The sequence below is a fragment of the Rhodotorula paludigena genome (genome assembly GCF_050403205.1).
Source record: "Rhodotorula paludigena JCM10292 DNA, Rt_paludigena_JCM10292v1_ctg12, whole genome shotgun sequence".
Taxonomy (NCBI): Eukaryota; Fungi; Basidiomycota; class Microbotryomycetes; order Sporidiobolales; family Sporidiobolaceae; genus Rhodotorula; species Rhodotorula paludigena.
Window position 1 is genome coordinate 54,566 of NW_027481446.1, and position 24,949 is coordinate 79,514.

At 65.3% G+C, this 24,949-nt stretch overlaps 7 protein-coding genes across 7 annotated transcripts; 3 read left to right on the forward strand and 4 right to left on the reverse strand.

The window, feature by feature from the left end:
- Positions 1 to 48: 48 nt before the first annotated feature.
- RAD51 (recombinase RAD51) lies at positions 49 to 1,578 on the forward strand (the record flags this gene model as incomplete). Its single annotated transcript, XM_076647920.1, has 8 exons — positions 49 to 129; positions 231 to 375; positions 434 to 476; positions 533 to 600; positions 664 to 755; positions 817 to 1,025; positions 1,100 to 1,351; positions 1,431 to 1,578. 8 exons carry the CDS (start codon positions 49 to 51, stop codon positions 1,576 to 1,578), a joined length of 1,038 nt encoding a protein of 345 aa, XP_076506429.1.
- Positions 1,579 to 1,815: 237 nt separating this feature from the next.
- On the reverse strand, positions 1,816 to 3,896 carry JCM10292_001064 (uncharacterized protein; the record flags this gene model as incomplete). Its single annotated transcript, XM_076647921.1, has 3 exons — positions 1,816 to 3,157; positions 3,219 to 3,351; positions 3,539 to 3,896. The coding sequence occupies 3 exons, from the start codon at positions 3,894 to 3,896 to the stop codon at positions 1,816 to 1,818; spliced, it is 1,833 nt and encodes a 610-aa protein (XP_076506430.1).
- Positions 3,897 to 4,234: 338 nt separating this feature from the next.
- Positions 4,235 to 5,129, forward strand: JCM10292_001065 (uncharacterized protein; the record flags this gene model as incomplete). The annotated part of the gene is made up of 6 exons (XM_076647922.1): positions 4,235 to 4,376; positions 4,452 to 4,595; positions 4,667 to 4,700; positions 4,762 to 4,817; positions 4,882 to 4,962; positions 5,035 to 5,129. 6 exons carry the CDS (start codon positions 4,235 to 4,237, stop codon positions 5,127 to 5,129), a joined length of 552 nt encoding a protein of 183 aa, XP_076506431.1.
- Positions 5,130 to 5,872: 743 nt separating this feature from the next.
- Positions 5,873 to 8,335, reverse strand: JCM10292_001066 (uncharacterized protein; the record flags this gene model as incomplete). Its single annotated transcript, XM_076647923.1, has 4 exons — positions 5,873 to 6,394; positions 6,457 to 6,490; positions 6,572 to 6,602; positions 6,679 to 8,335. 4 exons carry the CDS (start codon positions 8,333 to 8,335, stop codon positions 5,873 to 5,875), a joined length of 2,244 nt encoding a protein of 747 aa, XP_076506432.1.
- Positions 8,336 to 10,914: 2,579 nt separating this feature from the next.
- PIC2 (Cu/Pi carrier) lies at positions 10,915 to 13,117 on the reverse strand (the record flags this gene model as incomplete). The annotated part of the gene is made up of 12 exons (XM_076647924.1): positions 10,915 to 10,975; positions 11,037 to 11,056; positions 11,122 to 11,152; positions 11,223 to 11,327; positions 11,404 to 11,463; positions 11,597 to 11,716; positions 11,892 to 12,221; positions 12,308 to 12,387; positions 12,455 to 12,606; positions 12,729 to 12,774; positions 12,891 to 12,943; positions 13,018 to 13,117. 12 exons carry the CDS (start codon positions 13,115 to 13,117, stop codon positions 10,915 to 10,917), a joined length of 1,158 nt encoding a protein of 385 aa, XP_076506433.1.
- Positions 13,118 to 13,539: 422 nt separating this feature from the next.
- Positions 13,540 to 18,983, reverse strand: JCM10292_001068 (uncharacterized protein; the record flags this gene model as incomplete). The annotated part of the gene is made up of 16 exons (XM_076647925.1): positions 13,540 to 13,604; positions 13,671 to 13,872; positions 13,932 to 14,050; positions 14,105 to 14,384; positions 14,453 to 14,570; positions 14,632 to 14,708; positions 14,764 to 14,802; positions 14,862 to 15,828; positions 15,886 to 15,956; positions 16,008 to 16,094; positions 16,148 to 16,455; positions 16,514 to 18,190; positions 18,268 to 18,347; positions 18,428 to 18,473; positions 18,548 to 18,730; positions 18,806 to 18,983. The coding sequence occupies 16 exons, from the start codon at positions 18,981 to 18,983 to the stop codon at positions 13,540 to 13,542; spliced, it is 4,497 nt and encodes a 1,498-aa protein (XP_076506434.1).
- A 215-nt stretch (positions 18,984 to 19,198) lies between these two features.
- On the forward strand, positions 19,199 to 24,665 carry JCM10292_001069 (uncharacterized protein; the record flags this gene model as incomplete). Its single annotated transcript, XM_076647926.1, has 13 exons — positions 19,199 to 19,415; positions 19,476 to 19,529; positions 19,641 to 19,659; positions 19,730 to 19,756; positions 19,818 to 20,766; positions 20,828 to 21,712; positions 21,774 to 22,256; positions 22,318 to 23,202; positions 23,264 to 23,566; positions 23,633 to 23,791; positions 23,856 to 24,025; positions 24,083 to 24,193; positions 24,266 to 24,665. The coding sequence occupies 13 exons, from the start codon at positions 19,199 to 19,201 to the stop codon at positions 24,663 to 24,665; spliced, it is 4,662 nt and encodes a 1,553-aa protein (XP_076506435.1).
- Positions 24,666 to 24,949: the final 284 nt, after the last annotated feature.

The following is a 24,949-nucleotide window of genomic DNA, read 5'->3' on the forward strand; positions in this document are numbered from 1 at the left end:
CCTCGCCCCGTCCCTCGCCTCGCACCGCCACCGAGACGCAAGCAGAGCATGTCGCAGGCATCGCAGCAGAGCCAGGCAGACGATGGCTATGCCAACCGCACCCTCCCGCAGCCCGTAGAGGCCCTCATGGTGCGTCGCTCGCCCCTCGCCTTGTTTGGTCATCCTTTGCGCCACGCCCACGCCCCGAGCAGCCGAAGTGACTGTACCGTGGTACTCTCAAATGGTCACAGGGCTTCGGCATCGCTCAGAAGGACTGCCAGAAGCTTGCCGAGGCCGGCTACGCGACGCTCGAAGCCGTCGCCTACACGCCCAAGAAGCTCCTCTGCCAGGTCAAGGGCATCTCCGAGTCTAAGGCCGACAAGATCATCGCCCAGGGTGTGCTTCATTGAGTCTGTTTGCCCTGCAGCGAGTGCTGACGCTCGTCGATTCGCAGTGAGCAAGATGATCCCGATGGGCTTCACCACTGCGACCGAGTTGTGCGTATGCCTGCGCCTTTGTAGCTCGCCGATGATCTCAACGCTTCTCTGAACAGCCACGCCCGCCGCGCCGACCTCGTGACCATCACGACCGGCTCGACCGCGCTCGACAACATCCTCGGCGGTGGGCTCTGCGTTTTCTCTTTGTCCGGTCCTGCGTGCGCGCTGACTCCCGACGCTCTTACAGGTGGTATCGAGACGGGCGCGATCACCGAGCTGTACGGCGAGTTCCGCACGGGCAAGAGTCAGATCTGCCACCAGCTCGCCGTGACCTGCCAGGTGCGTCACGCTCTCAGGCCGTCCTCTCTGCCCAGATCTCGCTCACTCCCCCGCCCGACAGCTTCCCTGCGACATGAAGGGCGGCGAAGGCAAGTGCCTCTACATCGACACGGAGGGCACGTTCCGCCCCGAGCGTCTGCTCGCCATCGCCGAGCGCTACGGCATGAACGGCGAGGATGTTCTCGACAACGTGGCGTACGCGCGCGCGTATAACGCAGACCACCAGTCGCAGCTGCTCGTCCTCGCGGGCGCCATGATGTCCGAGTCGAGGTGCGTGTCGCTCTGTGTCGTCCTCCGCAGATCGCTCGCATCTCGGCTGATACTTGACATTTGCTCTTGTACAGGTTCTCGCTCATCATCGTCGACTCGGTCACCTCGCTGTACCGCACCGACTACTCGGGCCGCGGCGAGCTCTCGGCGCGGCAGATGCACCTCGCAAAGTTCCTGCGCAACCTCATGCGCCTCGCCGACGAGTTTGGCGTTGCCGTCGTCGTCACCAATCAGGTCGTCGCGAGCGTCGACGCCGCGCCGGGCATGGTCGCCGACGCGAGGAAGCCCATCGGCGGCAACATCATGGCGCATGCGAGCACGACGCGGTACGTCGCAGTCTCGTCTTCCGTCTCGTCCGGCAGCAGCAGCAGTCAGACTCACGGTGCTAACTGTCCATGTGCTCAGCGTGTCGATGCGCAAGGGCCGTGGTCCCGAGCGCGTCGCACGCATCGTCGACTCGCCGTGCATGCCCGAAGCCGACGCCAAGTTCCAGATCACGGCGCAGGGCATCTCGGACGTCGCCGACGGCAACGAGCAGGCCGAGGAAGACTAGTTCCTTTCCTTCTGCGGCCGCCCGCCTGTCCTCTTACCGCTCGCTCGCCTCCCGCTCGTTATGCTCCACGCTTGTTGTGCTCCCGTCAGTTCCTTTCGCCTTTCACCCATAGCCATGCGGTCCAGCTTTCTCAAGCAGTGCTCTGTCCCTGTACCACCCATCCTCGCATGCAAATCGAAGTCGTCGTTCGCACAGAGTCTCGCGAACACACAGGCAAGCGGCTTGGTCTCCCCCCGGTCATCCCGCCGCCGGCTCACTCTTTCCCCCCTGCTGCTGCGCCCGCTGGAACGCATACAGTAACGCCTCGACGCGCTGCACGAACTGCGCCCTCTCGCCCACCGGCATGGCCTCGAACCCGCCTCCCTCACTGTGCCCGCCCGGCGTCGCAGCGGGCGGCGCGAGTGCAGCTCCGACGCCGAGGAGGCGCTCGCACTCGGCGAGGCGCGCCATGAGCGACGTCTGCTGCGCGTCATTACTGGGCGCACCGGCGTCCCTCGTCGCGCTCGTGCTGCCGCTTTTGCCCCTCGCCTTCCCACGCGTCCTCATCCCGCTCGCCTCCGCCGCCTCTCCCTCCTCCTGCTTCGGCGCTCCCTCGTCGTTCGCCCCGACGCGGAGCTTCAGAGCGTCCATCTCGCCTCTGAGCGCTCCCACCTGCGCGTGCAGCGCGGTGCACACGTCGCCGAGATTGGCGGCGTACTGGCCGAGGCGCGCGAGGTCCTCGATGCTTAGCGCAGGCGAGCCCGCCGTTGCTGCTGGGTAGGGATCGGAGGGATCCGCGCTGGGCGTCCGGAAGGTCGAGAAGGGGTGCGGGTCGAAGGGCGAGGATGAGTAGTTCGAGGGGAGTGGGTGCGCACGTTGGCTGACGTGGTACGTAGATGGTGTGGAATGGGTGTAGGAGGCCGAGGAGGAAGAGGAGGTCGAGGCGTGGGGCGCAGGATTGGGCGAAACGGAAGCGACGGACGGCTCGTCGACGAGAGCGGAAGCGGCGGAATTGAGGGAGGTCGCCGCTGGCATCGCATCCGACGTCGATGCCGCGTTGTGTGTCTCGGCCGACCGCGCCGCCGCAGCTCCCGAGCGGCGCTTCCTCGCTCCGGCGCCCACCGCTCCCGACACGGCGGCCGCCTTCTTCTTACCCTTCCTCGCCTTGTCCGCCTCCTCCTCGGTCGATGGCTCACCCACCACTTCGAGTACGGTAGGCTTCTTGAGCGTCGCGCGGCGCTTCTGCCGCCCCGTCTCGGAGTAGACGGGTTCGCCCGAAGCGAACGCCGCTTCGTAGGCCAGGAGGGCCGGGTCGATCGCGACTTCGGGGTGCGGTGACTCGGCTTTGACGACGTGATCGAGAGAAGCGCTGGACGACATGCGTGTGCGCTTGGACGGGCGAGACGGAGAAACGGCTGACGCGCCGCCCGCGCTGGTCGAGGCGCCGCCCGTGTGGTCGGCGGCAGCGCGCACAGGCGCCGGCTCACGGATGAAGGGGGCGACCCAGGTGGCCGGGTCTCGAGGGTTGTATCCGGGCGGGACGGGTGCGCGGTAGGCGAGCGAGATGCCGCACGGCGGAATCGCGAGGGCGCGGGTGATGCTGCGAACGGAAGAGGCATGAGCACCGCGTTGACGCGACCTGCTTTAGCGATGGAGCGCACGGGATGTCGGCTTTGATCTCAGGTAAGCGCTGCTGCCACGAGCGGACGAGCGCCTTGGCCAGCTCGAGCTGCGCCGGGTCGAAGCCGGAAACGTGCTTCGTGTCGATGTGGAAGAGGAGGACCGTGTCGGGGTCTGCGACATCAGCAGGGTCAGTAAGTACCCAGAGGTCAGTGTACGAACAAGAGCTCACGGCCAGGTGCAGCCACCGCAACGCAGAAGCAGACCGTCGAGCCTTCCTCTACCTTGAAGCGGTCAATGGCGAGCTGCGAGAGCTACGATGTGAGTCCTGCTCTCTCTCGTGCCAGACTCTGAGCGGAACTCGCCTTGATGCTGGTCAGGCAACCGACGGCGAGTTTGGCAGAGAACGCCTTTTCGCGAGCGGGAGCAGCGGTGACGGACAAGCCCTCGTCGCTCACGACGAGATCGTAGTACGAGTCGGTGGTGCAGTCCTCGGCGCACTCTTTGCCGCCCTTTGTAGACATGGCGATGCGTTCGAGGCGGAAGGACGCTGTCATGGGCTCTGGAGGCAAGACGGTGCGAGTTCCGATCGAGGGGATGCCCGTCTCGGCGTCGATGCGGACGTCCGGGTGGAGCGCCGCGCCCGTGTACGGCGGCGCGCCTACCTCTTGGACGGCTGCCGGGTCCTCGACGGCCTCGGCAGCTGAGGGCCAGGCCATAGACGCTCGCACTGATGAAGACGCCAAGTGGGGACGAGAAACGCGACGACGGCGGCGGGGAGAGCTGGCGCTTCGTGAAGCGGCGCAGACAGCGCTGGCTAAGCTCTGTAGATGCTCGCTGGCCGCGCTGGGGGCAGTCGAGGGAAGCGACAGAGGGCACGAGCCGACGCACTCTCGGGCTTTGGCTCGACTCGCTCGCACGACTCCGCCAGAGCAGCGCACAGACACGTGCACGCAGTAGAGCAGAGCACACAGAGCCCACCCGAGCATCTCCCGCTGCGCCCTCTGCACCTCGTCCTCCCGCTCCCTCACCGCCACCCTCACCCTCGGTCGTCGCCATGCCGCCCAAGCAGACGGGCTCCATGTCGAGCAAGCGCATCGCAAAGGAGCTCGCAGACCTCACAAAGGACGGCCTCCCGCAGGGCTGCGAGTGCACCCTCGTCTCGGACGACAACGTCTACGAGTGGGCCGCATCCATCGGTCAGCCTCTCTCCTCTGCCTCTGGCCCTGTGTTGAGCAGGGCAGCGCTGACCGCAGTGCTCTACGCAATCGTAGACGGCCCGCCAGACTCGCCCTACTCCGGCGGCCGCTTCTCGCTCCACATCACCCTCCCGCCCGACTACCCGTTCCGCCCGCCCAAGGTCGTCTTCCAGACCAAGATCTACCATGCCAACATCAACTCGTCCGGCGGCATCTGTCGTGCGTTCCGGGCGCCGTTCAAACCGCACGCATACGACTTGCTGACCTGTTGTCGACCCTCCCGGTTGCAGTCGATATCCTCAAGAACCAGTGGTCACCTGCGCTGTGCGTTGCAGCGCGTTCGCTTCCAGTCATTTGCCAGTACTGATCCTGCTTCTCCCTCCAGCTCAATCGTCAAGGTCCTCCTCTCCGTCGCGTCCCTCCTTGCCGACCCGAACCCTCGTGCGCTCCCAGCGCTCATCGAGCCGAGTGTTTCCCTATTGACTAACACATTCCGCACCAATAGACGACCCTCTCGTGCCCGACATCGCGCAAAAATACCTCAAGAACCGCAAAGAGCACGACAAGATTGCGCGAGAATGGACCCGTGCGTTCGCTCGTGCTGCTGCGTCGCGCTCGATCTCGCGCTGACTCGTTCCCGATCCGCCGCGGTCTGCAGAGAAGTACGCGACGCCGGTGAAGAAGGTCGCGCCCGCGAGCAGCAGCTCGAAGGACGGCAAGGCCAAGGAGGTCGAGGTTCTCGTGCTCGACTGAGCGGATCGCCCTCGCCCGCGACGTCCTGCCTCTTTCTCTCATCTGCATCGACACCATCTCCTCTCGCGTATATACCCAGTCATCTCGCCCTGGTCTCGCCACCCCATCCCTCGCGTCGTCTTTCGCCTTTCGTCCCGCCCTGCCCCTCTTCCCCCCGTGCACGTTGTATTCCCCTGCGGCCCCATCCCCCTCGTACATCCTCCCGCCTCGCATCGTTGTGCTCTCTCGTCTCGACCCCGACCCATGCCGCCTTGTACCGCTTTGCAATGCCCTCTCTCTCGCGTCCCCTCACTCACCTAGCAGCTCTCTGGTCTCTGCCTCGCCTCGCGCGCGCAGACATCGCAGCGAGTCGTCGTACATCCGTACAGGAAAATCGCAAGAGTCTGTGCGGCCTGCGCGGACGGCTATGGGGACAGAGGACGAGAAGGAGTACGCTGCGTGACGAGACGACGGAAGATCATGCGCGAGAGGGGTATCTCAGGGGGTCAGGACGGGGTCAAAGGAGGCGTGCATTATTAGTGACAAGAACAGGAGAAGGAGGAGCCATGCGCGAAGGGGTAAACCGGGGACACAGAACGGAAAAGGCGGACATGCAAAGGGAGAAAGGGTGGTCAGGAAGCAAGACGGGGCCGGCTGTAAGGGAAGCTGGTTGTCAGCAGTCTGGAAACGAATGCCAGGGGAAAGATCACGGACCCGCTAGTCCTGCCTGACGTCGTTTGGTATCGGGACAAGGAGCAGCGTCCCTACCGCTGCGGCTCAGCGGCAGGCTCGTCCGCCGTGCGATTCGAGCGCAGCGTCGCCGTCCTCCCAAGCGTCCTCGGAGGCGGCAGCGGCAGGGCGTAGCGACCCTGCGGAGGCTGGATTCCCGGCGGGAAGTACTCGTCGTCGTCCGCGCCGACGGGCTCGTCGCCGCCTTCTTGCCCGCCGCCTCCGCCGCCGCCGTAATAGCCATCCGGCGCCGACTCGTAGCCACCGTGGTGGTGCTGGTGCGACGTGCCAAAGACGGCGGCATAGGCGACTTCGGCGTCGTATGCCGCGCCCTGCTGGTGCTGTGGCATCGACTGCCCCGCCTCCGTCTCGCCATTGGCCTGTTGCGCTTGCGAGTTGTCGGGGGCGGGCTCCTCGCCGCCATCCTCCGAGTCAGACTGGCCCGGGCGTTGCCACGCCTTCTCGCGCTGCACCTCGGCGAGGCGCTTGCCGAAGCAGTCGGCGAGGGCGGCTGAGAATTGGGCGTCCGACATGCCTGGCTCGCGGTGAACTCGGAGCTGTTGATGAAGAGGCTCGTCAGGATCGAGCACGCGGGTATAATGAGGCGGTGGAAACGTACGTGCTGGTTGAGGTTGTCGTGACGGGAAAAGAACCTGCACGTACGAAACACAAGCCGGGGGTGGACCTCAGCATCAGCGTCGACTTTGAGGTCTCTCGAGATACGAGGCACGTACCTATTGCAGTTCGGCCACTGGCACATGAAGGCTGCGAGCAACACGGGCAGGTCAGTACCGGCTTGAGAAGGTCGAGATGGGCAAGAGCGCGTCGTCGTGAGACTCACGCTTCTCGTTGGTGTGAATCGACCGGATGTGACGCTTGAGGTGCTCGCTGCGCTTGAAGCACTTGCCGCAACCCGGCACCTTGCACAGGAAGATCTTCTTCGCGCGGCCCGACTTGGTCGTCCCGACGTACGCGATCTGCTCCTCGGTCGGCCCGGCGTCCGGATTGACGCCGTCGAGCTTGAGCTTGCTCGAGACGGGCGGCACGCGGCCGCGCGAACGCTTGGTCGGGAGCTTGGCGAACTCGTCGTCGGTCGGCATGAGCGGCGTCACCTTAGATGGGTCGTCGGCCTTGCGACGCGCGCCGATTGCGCTGCCCGAGGGAGAGAACGAGCCGGGAGCAAGCATGGCCTGCGGAGGCGGGTGAAAGATGGTCGAATTGATCCGGCGGCGGGTCAGGCGGTTCGCGCCCGACGACGACGAAGCCGACGAGCTGACGGGTCCCGGCGAGCCGCCGTTCGCCGCAGCGCGGATCGTGTCGACGTTGCTGCGGTTGACACGCAAGCCGCGAATGGTCGACTCGCTCGCCGCTTTGAACGGCTTGGGCCGCATCGCGGGCGTCTCGGCGGCCGGCGAGCTGTCAATGCGCAGGCCAGACACGCCGCGCAAGTCTGCGCTATTCGAGCGCGACAGATCGGTGACGCTCTTGTCGAGCTGCGGCGAGCTGTAGTAGCCGCTATCGGCTCCCGAGACAAAGGCCGGGTTGACATGGTGGCCCTCGTAGTCGGAAGCGCCGCTTCCACCGCAGTTCCCAGCCGACGAGTCGGCCGACTGCTCCGAGTAGGACGAGAGGCCGGACTGATTCGATGTCGAGCGGATCATCAGGCCGCTCGGGTGCGAGGGCGTGTAGTAGGCAGGGGCCGGCATTGATCGCGAGAGCGCCTGCGCCGCATACTGCCTCGACATTGCGGTCGCGTCGTCGGTGCTCCCCCTCGGCTTGGCCCATTCAAGGCCGGACGAGGCCGACGGGCCGTAGAGGGCACGAGCGAGCGGATGCGCGGGTGCCGACGGAGCCGTGCCGAACGAGAAGGGGCGGTACAAAGCGAAAGGGTGCGTCGCGCTCGAGGCCGGCAGCGAGTAGGCGGCAGTCTGAGGCTGCGGCTGGGCTAGGCTCGGCGCCTGAAAGTAACTCGGGTCGTACGAGGCCGGCTGGGACACCGCGTAGTAGTCGGAGGTGTAACCTGAGAGTCCCGGGCGCGGGGGTCCCCCTCCGGCGACGATTCGGCCCGTGAGTGCACTGTACTCGTGTGCGGGAGCGGCGCCGGGCGAGGTCGAGTGCGACGGCGCGGAACCCTGCCCGGCGAGCAGCGCGGCGATCGAGAGGGAGCGCGGGCGCTCGTACTCCTCGCGCCGCTCATGGCTCAAGTAGGCCGGAGAGGCAGCATCGAGGTGGTTCTGACCGCCATGATGGGGGGCAGAACCGAAGCTGAAGTGGCTCTCGGTCTGCGAGCGCGGCGCGGTGAAGTGCGAAGGCGGCGACGGGGAGAGCCTGCCCGCCTGGGGCGAGTCCGCCGCAGTCGGAAACGAGTAGCCGGACAGGCTAGCGCTCTGCACAGGTGGCGGTCGCGAGGCTGAGGCCTGGGGCGAGCCGGCGTGAGCGAACGGCGGCGAGCCTCCGGCAGCCGAGGCGGGCGCGGATGGGGCTGCTTCGACCTGCATGGTGCACCTGCAGGCCTGCTTAGGAGACTTCGCGCGGGCTGCAGACGGGCGAGACCGAATCAGCGTCGAGGAGAGAGGGCGACGAAGCGAGCAGAACACGAGGGCACACCGCCAGCGCGGACGCTTGGGCGGCGAAGAGCCCGACTCACCGAGAGGCACGAGGCCGAGAGGACGAGAGAGATGGGCTGGTGGCCACACGGGCGTACACGATACCGCGGAGAGGAGGGGGACCACTCAGGAGGGCGGAGAAGGGACGACAGGAGGGAAAGAAGCGCGAAAAGAGGGGCACAGGACGAGGAGACCCCCCCCCGGCGGACTTGCCGTGGAGCCGCTGGCGGAAGTGACGAACGCTCACCGGTCTGTCCCTGGAGCGCTCCGGACAGGAGAGGCGAGAGGAGAAAGGGCAAGAGCAAGGCTGTGCTACCGCGCGCAAGAGAGAGACGGTGGGCAAGGGCGCGAGTCAGCATCGCAGTGCGCATGACCCTCTACCGACGTCTGCAGGCTGACAGACCGCAGCGTTCCGCCTCCAAAAAGGACGACGCGAACGTCTGCCTTCCGCGCGGCCTGAGCGCTCCACCTGTCCGACCTTCCCGAAGGCCCGGTCGCGCACCTTCCGCGCACACGGCAGCACATACCGCTCCTCGCCAGCCAGAACCGCAAGGGGACGCACCGCTGAGTTGCCGCGGCGGACGAGGGCCGTTGAAACGGATTTGAGAAGGTCGTGCAGTCGTGAAGGTTCGTCAACGGGTTCGTGCGAGAATGCAGGATGGGCGATATACAGGCGACGGGGAAGTGAGATACAACACAGCGATACAGAACGAGGAGGGCGACGACGAGGCGAGAGAAGGTCACCAGGCGCAGGGCAACATTGCCAGGCAGCGGAGCCTCGCAAGGTTCGACACTCTGCGAATTCTGGAGCCGGCGTCTTTCGATCCGATAGTGGACTCGTGGGTGCTATCGAGCCCTCCCCGCCTTCCCTCGGCGGCAGGATATCCGCTTGGGGACGTCGACGCAAGCGGAACGTCGACAGCCCCAGTCGAGCGGACTTGGTCGTGCTGGTCCCGTTGCCAAACTGCATCCGCGCTGCCCGTCTGTCCCAGGCCAGCTCGCAGAGTCGCATACACGGAGCATTCCCAGCTTCGCTCGAGACCGGCCAAAGAAACGCGTGCTCCGAAGCTCCACGACCCCTGACGAGCGAAGTCTCGCCGGCAGCGCTCGCCATCCTCGTCTCAACCGGGCCTCGCAGCTCGCTGTGCCGGCGGCTGCCGCGGCCCGCGCACGCCTGTGCAGCCACGAGAGTTGAAGCGCACGCGGCGGGGCCGCTTCATGTCGGCCGTCTGTCCGGCTCAAGGGCCGTGCGCCGGCCGAGCACACAAGATCGGATTCGCAAGGCATGCCATCGCCGCTTGCTGGTCGCGGGAGATAGACTCGTGACCTCGCTCGTGCCATCCTGCCAGGGCGCTCATCTCGCAAGCTTCTGCCGCAGGGCTCCATCGCCCGATTGCCCTCGCCTCGTCTGGCCGCCGACCACAAGATCACGCTCCCGCTCATTCGGCACCGGCATATCCGGCCCCTCGCTCGATCGCCGAAAGCGAGAGCAGAAGAAGCGAAGGAGAATGTCTCGCTCGCAAGGCATCCTTCCGGACGACCCGCCCGGCGATCACTAGAACAACAGGAGGTGATAGTCACCGTCGTTACTGTAGCGTGATCAACAAGCAGAGACGGAGAGTCCCACCGAAAGCGGTGCGAGACCTTGGCCTGGCCCGGCTTGAGCGGGGCGTTGAGCCTGTGTGGAGAGGGGAGGGACGCAAGGTGGAATCAGCGGGTCGTCCGAATCGTGCGAGACGAACGCGGGGATTCACTTGGAGACCATCGTGTCCGCAGGGTGCGAAACGACAGCGCAGAAGACACCGGCGATGTAGCTGTTTCGCGCGAGGCAGGCGAAGGTCAGAGAGGGGTTCCCGAGACGAGGCGAGGCAAGGGGCGCCTCCATCCCCTCTTCGTTGCCAGCCGCGTCAGCAACTGTCGAGAAGGTGTACGCACCCGGCGGTAGCCGAGACACCGAGCTGCTCGAGCTTCGCGTCTCTTGGGTCTTGATCGTCCGGTCGCTTCGCGCTTGCTGCTAGGGTGACTCGGTCGAGTTCCGCAACCTCTTCACTCCTAGCTCAACGAGACGCGAGGAATCAATCTCAGCAGCAGCCCCGCACCCCAGGCATAGAGACCAGCGGCGCAGAAGCGGTCACCCACAGCTGCCGGCAGCGAAGGAACGGAGCCTGGACCAGCGGCTATCGAGCAGCTCCAGACAGCAAACACTTTAAGCGCGATCATCCTCATGTAGCAACCGTGACGCAGCTCTCGTCAGTAGCGCCATGAAAGAACGCCCTGGTAGGCCGTGGGGGAAAGACCTGGATGTGATTTCTTTCGGAATCGGGACGGAGAGAGAAGGAAAATAGACAGCGTGGAAGGCAGGTGACGACAGTGCTGAGATGGGAAATGTCGCAGCAGAGGTAGAGGCGGGCGTCGAGGAAGAGTTGGAGAGTCTAGAGGGGGCGAGGGCGAGGAGGGACTCGAGGGTCCGTTTACGCCTTCTTGGTGGGGTCGGGGGCAGCCGAGCCGGTGGTCGGGAGACCCATGGTGACCCTGTCGTGAAACGAGCGTTAGTGGCTGGTAGCGAGAGAGGGGCGGCAGAACCGAGACGTGCTTGAACGTGTCGTAGATGAGCTGCGGAGGAGCGAACAGTCAGTATCATGCCACGAGCTAGAATCACTGTAGGGCAAGTGACGCACCCACTGGAGAGCGGTAAGGGTACCGATCATGCTGATGGGAGGAGACGCAGGAAACGAGTCAGTCAAGACCCTGTGCCATGGGTAGCAAGAGCCGGACGTACAAGATACGGGTACCGAGACCAGCCCAGAGACCGCCGAAGCCGATGTCGGCGTAGATCGAGCCGACCGAGGGCTTGGCCTGGCCCGGCTTGAGCGGGGCGTTGAGCCTGTGGGGAGAGGGGAGGGACGCAAGGTGGAATCAGCGGGTCGTCCGGATCATGCGAGACGAACGCAGGGATTCACTTGGAGACCATCGTGTCCGCAGGGTGCGAAACGACAGCGCAGAAGACACCGGCGATGTAACTGTTCGAGCGAGGCAGGCGAAGGTCAGAGGGGTTGCCTAGACGATGAGGCGAAGCGAGGAAAGGGCGCGGTTCTGCCTCCGTCTCCTCTTCCTCGCCAGCCACGTCATCAACCCTCGAGAATGTGTACGCACCCAGCAGTGGCCGAGACACCGAGCTGCTCAAGCTTGTTGTAGGTCTCCTTGGGGCGGCCGATGGCGTTGTAGATGGCGGCGACGGTGGCCTCGAACGACCAGAACTTCATCATGGTGTACCTGTAGGTCCTCGTGGTGAGTGAACGATCATCGGAAAGGCGCTGTGGAGGTGCAGCAGAGGGGCGGTCGAGGCAAGACGGCCGGAAGAGTCGATGTGGGGAGTCGTGGCCTCGCGCCCGTCGAGCAACAACCTCCCTCGCTGCACTCCATTCGTCAGGGCAGAGCTGGTACGCACGGGATCTGACGGCCCCAGAGCGAGGGGAGCGACTTGAAGAGCGCGCCGGCACCGTCGGCGGCGACGACCTTGTTGAGGCCCTGGACGGCGCCCGAGGCGAACGGCGGGAAGGTGGTCTGCATGCGGACCTTGACAGTCTCCATGGGGACGAGGGCCATGTCGGCGAGGAACTCGGCCGACGCCGAGCCGGCGAGGAAGATGACATCCTTGTACTTGACGGCGTTCTCCGGGCCGGCCATGTCGGCGTACGTCTTCTTGAAGTACTCGTAGAAGCCGTACTTGGCGGCACCCTGCATCGAGTAACCGATGAGAGTGGGGCCGAAACCGGTGCTGAGGGGGCGCGGAAGGGGGGGGTGAGGTCGGCAAAGGTCAGTTCTTGTGCGTGGAGCAGTGAATGCGCGTCGATCTTGTCTCACTAGAGGCCGCGGAGGCCACCCTCGGTGGCGTAGATCTTCTTCCAGCCATCGGTGTTGGACTTGTAGAGGTTCTTGTCAACCTGCGGTGCGGGAAAGTGCTTAGCACGGGCTGCCTGATTGCCGGGGCCGCGTTCCAGCTCGACAAACCTGCTTGCGGCACTTGACAAGGTCGAGCGGGGTGACAAAGGCGTGGGTGGCACCGCACGCGACGGCACCGCCGAGCGCGCACGTGTAATAGTACTTGCCGGAGTAGAGCTCGATGGCGCCCGGGGCAGCCTTCGAGACCTGCTTCGACGCACCTGGCAGTCATGCAGGCGTTAGCGAGAGCGACCGGCGACGAGAGGTGGTGCCGCGCGACGAGGCGCGGCGCTCGGGGGTCGACCCGAGAGGTGACGGGGGTGTGAGGGTGGGAGAGACGCACTGGTGCCGGCAGCAGCGATGGCACCGTCAACCTTGTCGCCAGCAGCCTGTCGTGGGCAAGGACAATGCGCGCCAGGTTAGTGTCGAGGCGCACGACGAGACAAGCCCGAGTGCGGCCGAGGCAAGCCAGAGCGAGCCTCGGGGGAGAGAGCGGGCGACGCACCGACGCGGCCGACGAGGCCTTGTTGGCGAGCTGGTCGGCCTTGGCCTTGGCGTCTGCGGGTCGGGCGCACTGCGCGTCAGCCGGGAGCGCGAGGGGAGACGGGCGGGTGACGAGGAGGAAGGCGCACCGTCGACGACCGACGCCGCAACGCCGCCGAGGCTGAGCGAGGGGAGGGCCGGGGTGGCGAACGCGCCCGAGAAGAGGTTGCCAACAAGCGTCGCAGCCATGGCTCTGGTCGGATCGGGGGAGGGACGAGGAGAGACAGCAAAGACGGCGCGCGGTTGGCCCTCGCCGCGCCCTCGTCCCGGCCGTGCTCCCCTCGCGCCCGCTCTCCCGACTCTTCGCTTGCGAACTGTTTGCCTCGGGCCTGTTGTCTGCAACGTCGAGTACGAGCCATCATCCACGTGGCGAGCCGCAGGCTGCTGCCGCAAGAGAGCTACACTTTTTCTTCGCTTCTCGGCACCTCCACTTGTGCGCGGCAATGCTACTCGCAGCTTCCTGAGTAACGCAGGCCGCACGACATTGCTCTGGTGGTCTCAAGGAGTTGGTTTGGACAGAACCGAACACAACCGAGCCGTAAAGACAGTGCCTACCTGCGATTCCTGCGACTTGAATGCGCACGCGATCATGCGATTTGCATGCGCACCGTCTACCGTAGCCCCCCGTCGCGCGAGAGCAGCTCGAGCATGGCGTTGACCGCCGGCGTCACCGGTCCTGCGTCGCAACGAAAGTGTAAGCAAGCTGCATTGAGCGAGCAGACTTGCGGATCCGCGAACGCACCGCCGAACCCAGGCTCCTCGAGTGCGCCCTCGAGCTCCTGGTCAAAGATCTTGCGCAGCCCGTTGACGAGGACGCCGATGCGCGGCCACGCGCGCAGGTGCACCGCGTGCTCTTGCCGCGCGCCGAGGTGCACCGTCACGCCCCGGTCGAGCTCCATCGAGACTCGCCCGGACGAGAAGAGCAGCAGGGCGTACAGCGGGACCTGTCGCGCCAAGTGCGTTAGCGAAAGAGTGAAGACGGCCGAGACGGGACGCTGCCTACCTCGGTCGCATCGCGCAGGAACTGCTTCGTTGTGACCTGCTTGTTGGCGTACGTCACAAAGGGCGAGACGAATTTGGTCTCTTCAAACAAGAGCGAAGTCGGATGCAGGAAGACACGGCCTGTAAAGTACCGTTTCAGCACCACAAAGTGGAGGAAACGGACAGACGGCGCACCCTCGGGCTCAAAGTATTTGACCTCGCGGCTCTCGCGCTCCCGCTCGATGGCGCCCGAGATGCCCTTGTCGAACACGGCCGCGGGCAGCTTGACGCGCACGAGGCGGGCCGTGCCGGCAAACACGATGGCCTTGAGCAGGCTCTCGTTCTGGCTGTTCTCGTTGAAGGCCGGGTCGTGCGCCTTGGCGCGCAGCGGAAGGAAGCCGACCGAGGAGAGCGCCGAGAGGTAGTCGGTACGGAGCGAGAGGACGTCGCGGAATGTCGAAGGCGAGATGAAGTTCTGCGAGGATCCCGCTGGCATGAGCTGCCGTCGCGCCTTTGGAGCAAATCCGCAAAAGGTGAGCTCACCTCGTCGGCAAAACTGCGCAGTGCACCATTGCCGTTGTTGCGTGCCTCGATGCATGCCTCGAAGGCCTTTGCATCGCTGAGAAGGTCCGACTTGCCCGTGTAGAACCCGGCGCGTGCCCTGTTTGGCTTCCGCCCGTCAGCTTTTCGTCCGGAGAACGAAGCAAGAGAGTCGAGCGCACTTCTTTGCTTCGTCTCGGCGCTCCATCGGGTTGAGGAAGAACGGCTTGCTCGAGAGGAGGGCGACGATGGTGAGGATCTGGTGCGACAAGGGTCAGTACGCCAAACGCATGACCGAAGGCAAGTGGACGCACCGGGTCGAGGCAGCGGAAAATGGCCGCGAGCACCAGCATCTGCAAACAAACCCAAGGCGTCAGTGCGGTTTCGAGGGGGAAGACGCGAATCCGCTCACCTTGGCAAGACGGACGTCGACCGGAATCATGGCCAGATGCATTCCGAGCGGCGTCAATCTGGCGCTCAGGCCCTCGCCCTTGACAACGAAGCCAGCAGGGCCCTCTTCGCGGACGGCGCCGAGCATCTTGAGCGTCGCCCAGGCGGTCTCGATAGCCTTGACGTCGGGCGGGTCGAGCGCCTTGCCGAGATACTCGCGGACGTCGGCAGTCGGCCTCGTCGACTTGATCTGGAGCAAGAGTGCCTCGAGCGGCGTGCGCTGGATCTCGGGCGTCGGCTGCGGCGACATCGTGTTGTCCTCGGTGTAGTGCGTGAAGAGCTTGAAACACTGGCCGGGTCGGGTACGACCTGCGCGACCACGACGCTGCCTGCAGCCGGCGCGCGAGGTCCACCCCTCGACGAGTCGCGTGATACCCGTCTCGGGATCGAACTGGTTCTCCTTGACACGCCCGCAGTCGACGACGTAGATGATGCCGTCAATCGTGATGGACGTTTCGGCAACGTTCGTCGCGACGACAATCTTGCGCATTCCGCGGGGCGTCGGGCGGAAGACAGAGGTCTGCTCCTGCGAGGTGAGGTTGGCGTGCAGCGGGAGGACGAGGAGCGACGAGAGCTGCGAGGCGGAGACGGCGGCACGGATAGCCTCGATTGACTGCTTGATCTCGAGCACACCAGTCATGAAGACGAGGATGTCCCCACCAGCTTCGCGGGACTGGTCCAGGCAGTGCGCGACCGTTGCGCCGACGAGACCAAAGTCGATCTTCTCCGCACGTGTTGCTAGCTCGAGCGCCTGCAAAGACCGCACGTCGCTCTCGGCCACGCCACGTTCGATGTAGCTGGCGCGCATGCGGTCGAGCTGCGCCTGCGTGGCTTTGCGCGCGGGCTTGCCGGAAGGGCGGTATGCTTTCGAGGCGATGAGAGAGGGAAGGTAGGACTCGAGGTAGAAATCCTGGACCGGGTGCGTGAAGCTGCAGTACACGAGATGAGTCATGATGTACCGAAGCCGGGCAAATAGCGAGGCGCACCCAGGAATCTCGATGCAGGGCGCGCCGCCGAAGTAGTCGGAGAACTGCTGCTGATTGATCGTGGCGGACATCTGCGATGGGAGGGTCAGACAAGCACGCTGTCGAGCAGAGGCGAGACGCACGAGTACGATCTTGATGTTCGGGTTGCGTCGCAGAATGTCCCGCAACTCGAGAAGCAGAAAGTCCGAGTCGACGCTGCGCTCGTGCACCTGTGTACGCTAGCGTCAGCTCTGTCTTGATTCATTCCTGTGACAGAACACACCTCGTCGATGAAGATGTGTGAGACCCCCTCAAGGTCAGGGTCGCCTCCCCTGCCCAGGCGAGCGAGCACAACTCCCGTCGTACAGAAGAGGGCGCGACAGCCGGCACTAGCACGTCTCTCGCCGCGGATGGCGTAGCCGACGAGGTTGTTCGTCGGCGGTGAGCTCGATGGCGAAAGGTCCTCGCATCGCTCGGCGGCGACGCGAGAAGCGACGCCAATAGCAGAGACTCGTCGGGGCTGTGTCACCACGATTGATGTCGACGCGCCCTCGCCGCGCATGATGGCGTCCCCGAGCACGAATGCAGGTACTGCACAAGCACAAAGGGTCAATATGCATATTGAGAGAAGGAGAACTGAGGTACCGACCTTGCGTCGTCTTGCCTGATCCCGTCTCGCCACACACAATGACGACGCGGGACGAGCGGATGAGGTCCACGATGCGCTCACGCATGCCCCACGCCGGCAAGCGCTTGCGCTGCTCGAGCATCTTCTGGTACCCGGCAGACTGGGTGAGCTGCTCATACGCTGTCTTGAGCGCCGCCTGCTGCTCTGGTGTCGCGCGCAGACTCCTGCCTCTGCGACCCTTGCGCCCGTCCTGCCCCTGCATCTTCGTAATGCGCCTGCTCGTTTCCGATGCGAGCACGGCAACGGGGCGCTCCAGAGGCGGGACGAGGCGATCCATGACTTCGCGCGCGTCGGGCGGATTGTCGATGGTCGCGCCGACGTGCTCCTCGAGGAAGGTGATCATCTCGGCAACGATACCGCCGTAGCCACCCTCAGCGAGGTCGAGCCAGGCGGCACCGTCGCGAGCTGTCGAAGGCAGAAATTGCGAGGCGAGGAGGTAGAGGAGGTGCAGGCGGATGTATGGCGGAAGTGTCGGCGAAGAGATGTAAAACGTAGGCACTGTGACAGGCATGGTAGGCGAGTAAGGTGTAGGGTAAAGTGATGCCGGGTGGAAGAGCACGCGCAGCGAGACGGCGTCGCCCTTGCGTGGGATGGCCACCTCGATACCGTCCTTCGTGCGCTTGAAGCGCGAGCCGAACAAGCCCTCGAGGCCCATGAGCTCGTCATCGCGCCGCTGGCGCAGCTCGTCCTTCTCCTCATCGCTCAGGTTTGACGGGTCCGCCACCGCCCACCACGCTCGCAGCGAGTCCTCACTGAGCTTGTCGCGCTCGTCGTCGTCCACCTCGTCCGGCACGTCGATCAACCTGCGCACTAGCACATCGATGACGCGACCCTCGAGTGCCTCGTCAGACACGCCCTCGCCCGCCTCGTCCTTCGCCTGGTCCATCTCGCGCCTGACCCACTCGACCGGGACGCCGACCTCCCGCGCAACCCTCTCTGCGCGCCACACCCTGCCGAGCTCCTCGGCGTCCCTCGCCGTCGCGTTCCGGATGGTGGCGTCTGCCGGGCGCGACTCGCGAAACGAGGCAGGCAGGTCCGACTCGGGGACGATGAGGTGCAGGTGCGACAGGACGTCGTGTCGCAGAGCGGCGAGCCCAGCGCCGGGCGCGACGGAAGAGCGCGCGTGCGCCAGCGCCCGCGAAACGTGACCCTTGCGGAACCCGAGCGAGACGAACTCGCGCTCGAGGTGGGCCTCGTCCGCTGATTTTGGCACGGGCGTGCTCGCGCCGCTACCGGGCGCAGACGAATCGGCGTCGTGGTCGTTGGTGTACTCCGCACCATCGGCTTCAAGAGAAGAGAGGTCGGGGAGGGAGTCGCGGATGGTGCGCTCGACGAGGTCGCGAAGGACGGTCGGCATGCGCACTTCAGGCGCTTCAGCCCAAGAGCGAGGCAGCGGCGCCGGTGCAGCCGGCTTGCCATTGACAGCTGCAATCGAGCTGACGGGCTTGCCCGGGCGGGTCGAGGTGCCGGGCGTGGAGGATGAAGGACCGGATCCACTCCGGGCGGCTGGCGCGGATGCGGCTGTTTGGGTAGGAGGCGGTGGAGCAGCAGCGGCAGTCTCGAATGGTGTTGTCGACCACAGCCATTGCTTGTTGGGCGGCGAGGCGGCCTTCTCCTTTTCGAGTGCAGCCCAATAGTCTGAGCGAGTCGAGGGATCAGTTAAGAAGGCCGGCGTGTTGGGTGTCCTGCGAGACATCGAACGACTCGTCACGCACCGCGCGTCGATGGTGGAAGCTGCAAGTTCAGGCGCAGGTTGTTCGAGAAGCGGAAAAGCGCGTAGACGGCAGCCCAGTGTCTAGGGTGAAGCGACGAAGCGGGTGAGTAGACATGATCCCCTGGCGCCAGTAAGCACAGCGCGTAGACGTGAAGACGCACTTGGCCTCCATAGCACTCGGCTTCTCGACTGCGATCTCGGAAGGAGCTGCGGGAAAGGGCGAGGAATCAGCACTTTGTTCTCGAGTCCTCGACTGCGCGGAATCAGGCCAGAGGACGCACGAGGTGGCGGACGCATGTAGACAGTCTCGTGCTCGTTCGACTTGGGGTTCTTGCGCTTCAGAGTGACGCTTGCCGTCCAGGAATTGGGCGCGGTACCCTTCTTAGGGTCGACTGAGGGACGGTCCCATCCCGACTTCTGGCACCGTTCCGTCAGGAGAGACAGCGGCGTCTTGTAGCCGATAGCTGGAGAGCAGAAAAGGGCCGGGAAAGGCTACAGGTGAGCGCGGAGGACTCGCAGACGAAAGTCGCAGGACGTACGGAAGAGAGGAGGCGGCGGTGGGGTCTCGCCAGGCGCGAGCTGCGGCGCCGGCTTGGCAGATCCAGCGTTTCCCGACTTGACGATGCCCACCCCAACCTTTCTGCGCCCCTGTGGCTTGCTGGCCGGCGGCGGCGGAGGAGGTGCTTGAGGTTTCGGCTCTGGCCTGGATTTGCCCATCGCCCGATCGAGCTCGAACAAGCGTCCTGAGACTTGTATCCGAGTCTTGCACGCTCCAAGTGCGCTGCACTCCCTGGCAGAGGTTGCTGTGACGAGCCGGCGGTGACCCGGGCTCCGACTGAGCGACGCTTCCTCGTCCTTGCACCGCTCGCACGCTCTCGCGCGCCGAGGAGCGAAAGCAGCGCTAGCAAGTGCTCCAGAGCTCGATTGACACGATGGCGCAGCCGTCGCACCCGCCCGGTGCATCGTCCGGGTCGGGATCCGCCAGTCCCGCCCTGTCGCGACCACCCGCGCAGGCGGGAGCGTACGCGGGAGCGCAGCCACGAGGCCAGCCTGCGTCCCAGTCCCCGGCCGCTCCCGCCCAACCCGCGCCCGCGCAGCAGAGCGCTCAGCAGCAGCAGCAAGCCTCGTTCCGCCCGCTCAACGTCCGCGGTGCGCTCGCTCGCTCTGCATTCCGCTCGGAGCCGCGCTGACAAGTCCAGGGACGTGCAGATGCTCTCCACTACCTCGACCGCGTCAAGCAGCAGTTCGCGACAGAGTACGAGGGTGCGCCCGCCTTCCACTTGCTCGTCGTCGCTACCCCGCGGCGCCGATCTCGCCCACTACGCCATCGGGATGCACAGAACGCTGACCAGACGCATTGTGCGGCTAACATAGTCTACGACCAATTCCTGACGTGCGCACCCACCCCTTCCTCGCGGATCCGCATCTCGAGCTGACCCCCTCGCGCTATCGCTCGATCACAGCATCATGAAGGACTTCAAGACCCAGAAGTGCGCTTGGCTCCTACCTAGTTGCCAGAGAACGCTGGTCTGACCCTTGCCTCTTTCGCAGCATCGATACGCCCGGTGTCATCGACCGCGTCTCGTCCCTCTTCCGCGACCACCCCTCGCTCATTCAGGGCTTCAACACCTTCCTCCCGCCTGGCTATCGCATCGAATGCCATGTCGCGCCGTCTGCGGGTGCAGGCGGTGCTGGCGGAGCGGCGGGCAACACCAACACGATCACCGTCACCACGCCTATGGGCATCACGACGCGCACGCAGAACGTCTCGAGCTCGACGCCGCTCTCCGCACCGAGCGCCGCGGCATCTGCGGCTCCCCCTGCCGCCTCGACGCCTGCCAGCGCAGCCGCGAAGCCGGCTGGAGCCGCGGCACCCGCGACCGGTGCAGCCGCTCTGCCGCAGAACCGCCTCCCGCCGCTACCACACGTCCGCGCGACGCAGCCTCCTCGCCCGATCTCGCCTCCTGCTCCGATTCCTCCGTTCGGCGGGAACCGCTCAGCAGGCGGTGAGAGCTGGGCGCAGCAGCAGCAGCGGGCCAAGGCGGCGGGGGGTGCGGGCGCATCGGCCTACGGCGCTCAGCAGCCGCAGCCGCAACCGCAGCAGTCGGCGCGGTCGAGCGCGACGCCGCAGGCGGGTGCGACGCAGAAGGCGCCCGTCCATCCGGCTTACGGGCAGGGCGCACAGCAGCAGCCGCAGCACCAGGATGTCAAGCCGGTGGTCGGCGCCGGAGAAGCCCAGCATGGCGCGCACGCGCCTCAACCGGCGCAGGCTCAACAGCAGCAACAACAGCAGCAGCAGCCTGCCGCCGCTGGTGCCGCTCCTGCTGCCGCGGCGGGCGCACCGGGGCAGCCGCCGGCACAGCCGCAGGTCATGGAGTTCAACCACGCGATCAACTATGTCAACAAGATCAAGAACCGCTTCGCCAAGGAGCCCGAGACGTACAAGACGTTCCTCGAGATTCTGCAGACGTACCAGAAGGACCAGCGCCCGATTCAGGAGGTGCGTCTTTCCTTTGCTGATTTGCCGCTTCGGGCGGGACTGACCACCCCTTTTCCCGCAGGTCTACACTCAGGTTACGGCGCTGTTCAAGGACGCACCAGATCTTCTCGACGAGTTCAAGGCGTTCCTGCCCGACACGACTGGGCAGGACCCGAACGCGCAAGCCGGCGCCGCTGCTTCCGCCGCCGCCGCGAAGAAGCCCGTCGCAGGTAAAGGCCCCGTCGGCGCGATGCCGGGCAAGGGCGTCGGTGCAGCCACGGTCCCGCCGCCGCAGGAAAAGAAGAAGCGTGCGGCGCCGGGCACGAGCGAAAAGGCCAAGGCGAAGCGGGCCAAGATGGCGCACATGCAGGGCGCCGAATCGCCACCGATCGGAGGACCCATCGCGCAGCAGCAGGCGAAACAGGCGGCGGCAGCTGCGGCTCAGCAGCAACAGCAAGCCGCCGCCGCCGCTGCGGTTGCCGAAGCTGCACCCGTCTCGCCTTACGGCGCGCCGCCGCCGCCTGCGCAGTTGCACCACGCGCATCCGTATGGCGCTCCGCCTCCCGGCTTCCCCGGCGCGCCGCGCATGCAGTCGGCGTACGACGCCTACCTCGCGCAGCATCGCAACCCGCCGCTGGTGCAGCCCGAGGAGTTCGGCTTCTTCGACCGCGTCAAGAAGCACATCGACGACCGCGACGCGTACACCGAGTTCCTCAAGCTGCTCAACCTCTTCACGCAAGAAATCATCGACCTCAAGACGCTCCTCTCGAAGAGCCTCCTCTTCATCGGCAACGACGACAACCTCGTCGCCCAATTCAAGGAGCTCGTCGGCTGGGACCCCGTCAAGGACGGCCGCGTGGACGGCGAAGACTGGATCATCGACAACGAGCCTGTACTCGAGCGTCCGCGTGTCGAGCTGCACCTCCTCAAGAGCTTCGGCCCGAGCTACCGCAAGCTGCCCGACTCGGTACGTCCCTTCCCGTCCATTCCATCAGACCGTCGCTTACGCCTCTGCTTGACCCGCACAGGAAATCGATCTCGCCTGCTCTGGCCGTGGCCCGCTTGAGTGGTCCGTCCTCAACGACGAGTGGGTCGCTTTTGCGACTTGGGCGTCCGAAGGATCTGGCGCGCACCGCAAGAACCCGTACGAAGAGGCGCTGTACAATTCGGAGCAGGAGCGCCACTGGTACTCGTACCATCTCGAGTCGATGGCGCGCACGATTGCCCATTTCGAGCCCATAGCGGCGCGCCTCGCGCTCATGTCGAGCGACGAGCGCGCGGCGTTCAAGCTCGGCGGCGATGACGGCAGTCTCGGGCTCGGCGGAACGGCTCCCAGCGTGTACGAGCGGATCCTGCGCAAGATCTACGGCAAGGACCACGGGTGGGAAATCATCGAGGCCCTCATCGACAACCCCGCCGTCGCCGTCCCGATCGTCCTCGCGCGCCTCAAGCAGAAGGACGAGGAGTGGAAGCGCGCCGAGCGCGAGTGGAACAAGGTCTGGCGCGAGGTGGTGCGTTGCGGTCTTTCCGTCTTGCGCCAAGCTTGAAGCTGACCTTTCGCTCTTCTCGCAGGACGCCAAGAACTTCTACAGGGCGCTGGACCACCAGGGCATTCCGTTCAAGGCGCTCGACAAGAAGATGACGACGACGTCCAAGTCGTTGACGAACGAGATCGAGACGCTTCGGCGCGACAAGCAGCAGAAGCGCTACGACATCCCGGGCCACCGACTCGCCACACACCCTTCGCAGCCCATTGCCAGCGTCACCTATCCAACCGACGCCATCTCGACGTCGCTGCCCAAGCCCCTGCGCCCGCTGCACCAGTTCGAGATGCACATGGAGGACCGCACCGTCCTCTTCGACGTGCTCAAGCTCACCTTTTCGTATCTCGACCGGGACCAGTCGGGCTACTCGATTCCGGAGCGCGCACGCGTCGAGGCGTTCCTCCGCCTCTTCGTCCCCCTTCTCTGGGGCGTCCCGCACATCGAGATGGAGGCTGCTCTCGGCCAGTCGCAACACGACGATCTTGATGCCGAAGAGGACGACGCCGAGACGGAGGCCGAGGCAACCGACGCAGAGTCCGCGGCGGGCGGTGAAAGCGGTGCCGACACGAGCGAGAACGGCGGGTCGCCCGGCGCGAGGAAGGGCGGAGTGGGCAAGCGGGGCGGCGCGGCTGACCTGCGCAAGCGCTTGTTGATGCATGCTGCGGCGACCGCGGGCCGGGGCGGCAACGGGGGAGCAGCGGCAGGGGTCAACGGCAAGGCGGGCTCGCGCGCCGGGTCGCCGTCTGAGGACGACGAGCTCGGGCGGCTCATGGACGCGACGTGGATCACGCTTACCGAGACGAAGGAGGACGGCTTGGCGGTCGACCCGCCCAGTGCGGACGAGGTACTCGAGCCTAGGCGCTTCAGCTTCTTCGCCAACTCGACCTTCTACTGCCTCGTTCGCGTCTTCCACGTCCGTCACTCTCCCCTCTGCCTTCCCATTGTGGACACCTCTGACGCTATTCGATGTGCAGCAAATCTACCACCGCCTCCTTGCCTTCAAGCAGCTCGCTGCCGATCTCGCCGCCACAGAAAGCCAATCTCGCCGCCTCAACCCCCTCGGTGTCGATCTCGGCCTTTCGCAGCCGGTTCCGACGGTCGACACGGGCGACAGCCCTGCCGAGCACTACTACGAGCACATGCTCGAGCTCGCCGAGAAGCTCTTCGACGGCGACATTGACCAGCAGACGTTCGAGGAACAGTTGCGGTACATGGCTGGGATTCGGTCGTACCCGCTCTTCACGATCGACAAGCTCGTCTCGACCGTCATCAAGCACGTGAGTCGTGCTTCTCGCGCTACTCCTCCCCTCGTGCGCGAGATTGACCAATCTTCGAGCGAGCAGATTCACACGGTCAACTCGGACGGGCGGTGCCAAGACGTTGTCGCGCTTCTCGAGAAGGATCGCGCACGAGCGACAACAACGCCACGGCAGCAGATTGCGTATCGGATGGAAGTCGAGTCGGTCCTCGGACAGGACGACAACCTGTACCGCATGGAGTGGGTGCGTCTGCCGTTTCTTTCGTCCGCTTCGGGTAGCCAGTTGCTGATCTGCCACTCTTACTCAGTTCCCCCACGCGCAAGCGCTCACGATCCAGCTGCTCGGCAAAGAGGACTTGACGCTCGACGACGCGCATGCGTCCGAGGCCGAGCTACACCAGAGCTGGCTTGCCTCCTTCATGCTCACGTCGCCGAGCGAGGGCATCGGCGCGCAGGTGAAGGCACCATTGCTCAAGCGGTACGGCCGAGTGTCCTGTCTTTCTTCGCACCAGAGGCTCACCTGTTCGCTCCGCAGAAACCGCATGCTCTCGGCTGCTGAGGACCCGCAGGACTTTAAGCTCTCGACGGGCTTGGAGGCCAAGGTTTCAGAGGACGGCTACCAACTCTTCTTCGTTGCTGGCACCGAGTGCGTCGAGTCTTTTGCCTCTGACCGTCGAAATCCGCTGACCTTCGACTCTGCCCGTTCCGCCGCGCGCAGGGACTACCTGCACCGCGTGCGACGTCGCGACTCGGCCAAGGACGACGACGAAGTAGGAGGAGCCGCAGCGTCCCTCGCCGAGGAGCGCGAGACACTCGCAAACCGGCGGCGCGAGCGGTTCGCCCAGTGGGTCGACGACCACGTCTTCCCGGAGCGGCGACGGCAGCGCGAGGCGGAGGTGCAGCTGCAGCAAGAGGGGCAGGAGCAGGACAGGCGGTCTAGCGAAGGCTTGGCCACCGAGGGCGGGGAGCGGGAAGGCGAGGAGGAGCACCACGAGGTCGGACCCACTGCTGCCGCCGCGGTGGCGGCGGAGGTGGCGGGCTCTGCTGGTGTGTCCCCGGCAAGTGCTGTAGCAGGGCGAGCAGAGGCGGAGGACGTCGAGATGTCGGACACGGTCTGAGTAATGGACTGGCTCGAGCCCCATCGCCCGCGCCATCGAATCCTGTCGCGCAATCCTGTTCGGTGCATCCGAGAGGGAAGCAACTGAAATGCGGGGCTACAAAAGACCTCGATCAAGACGCCAGGCACCGGAGCCCTCGTCGGCAGCTGTGGGTGGTCGAGGCCTTGCCTTACCGTTCTGTGCCCGCCTCGACTCTTTCCCGCTCCCCGTTCGCTCGAGCTAGGCGTCTGGATCAGCGGACTGCTGCTGCCTTCCTCCTCCTAGCCCCGCCGCTGCTTCGGCTC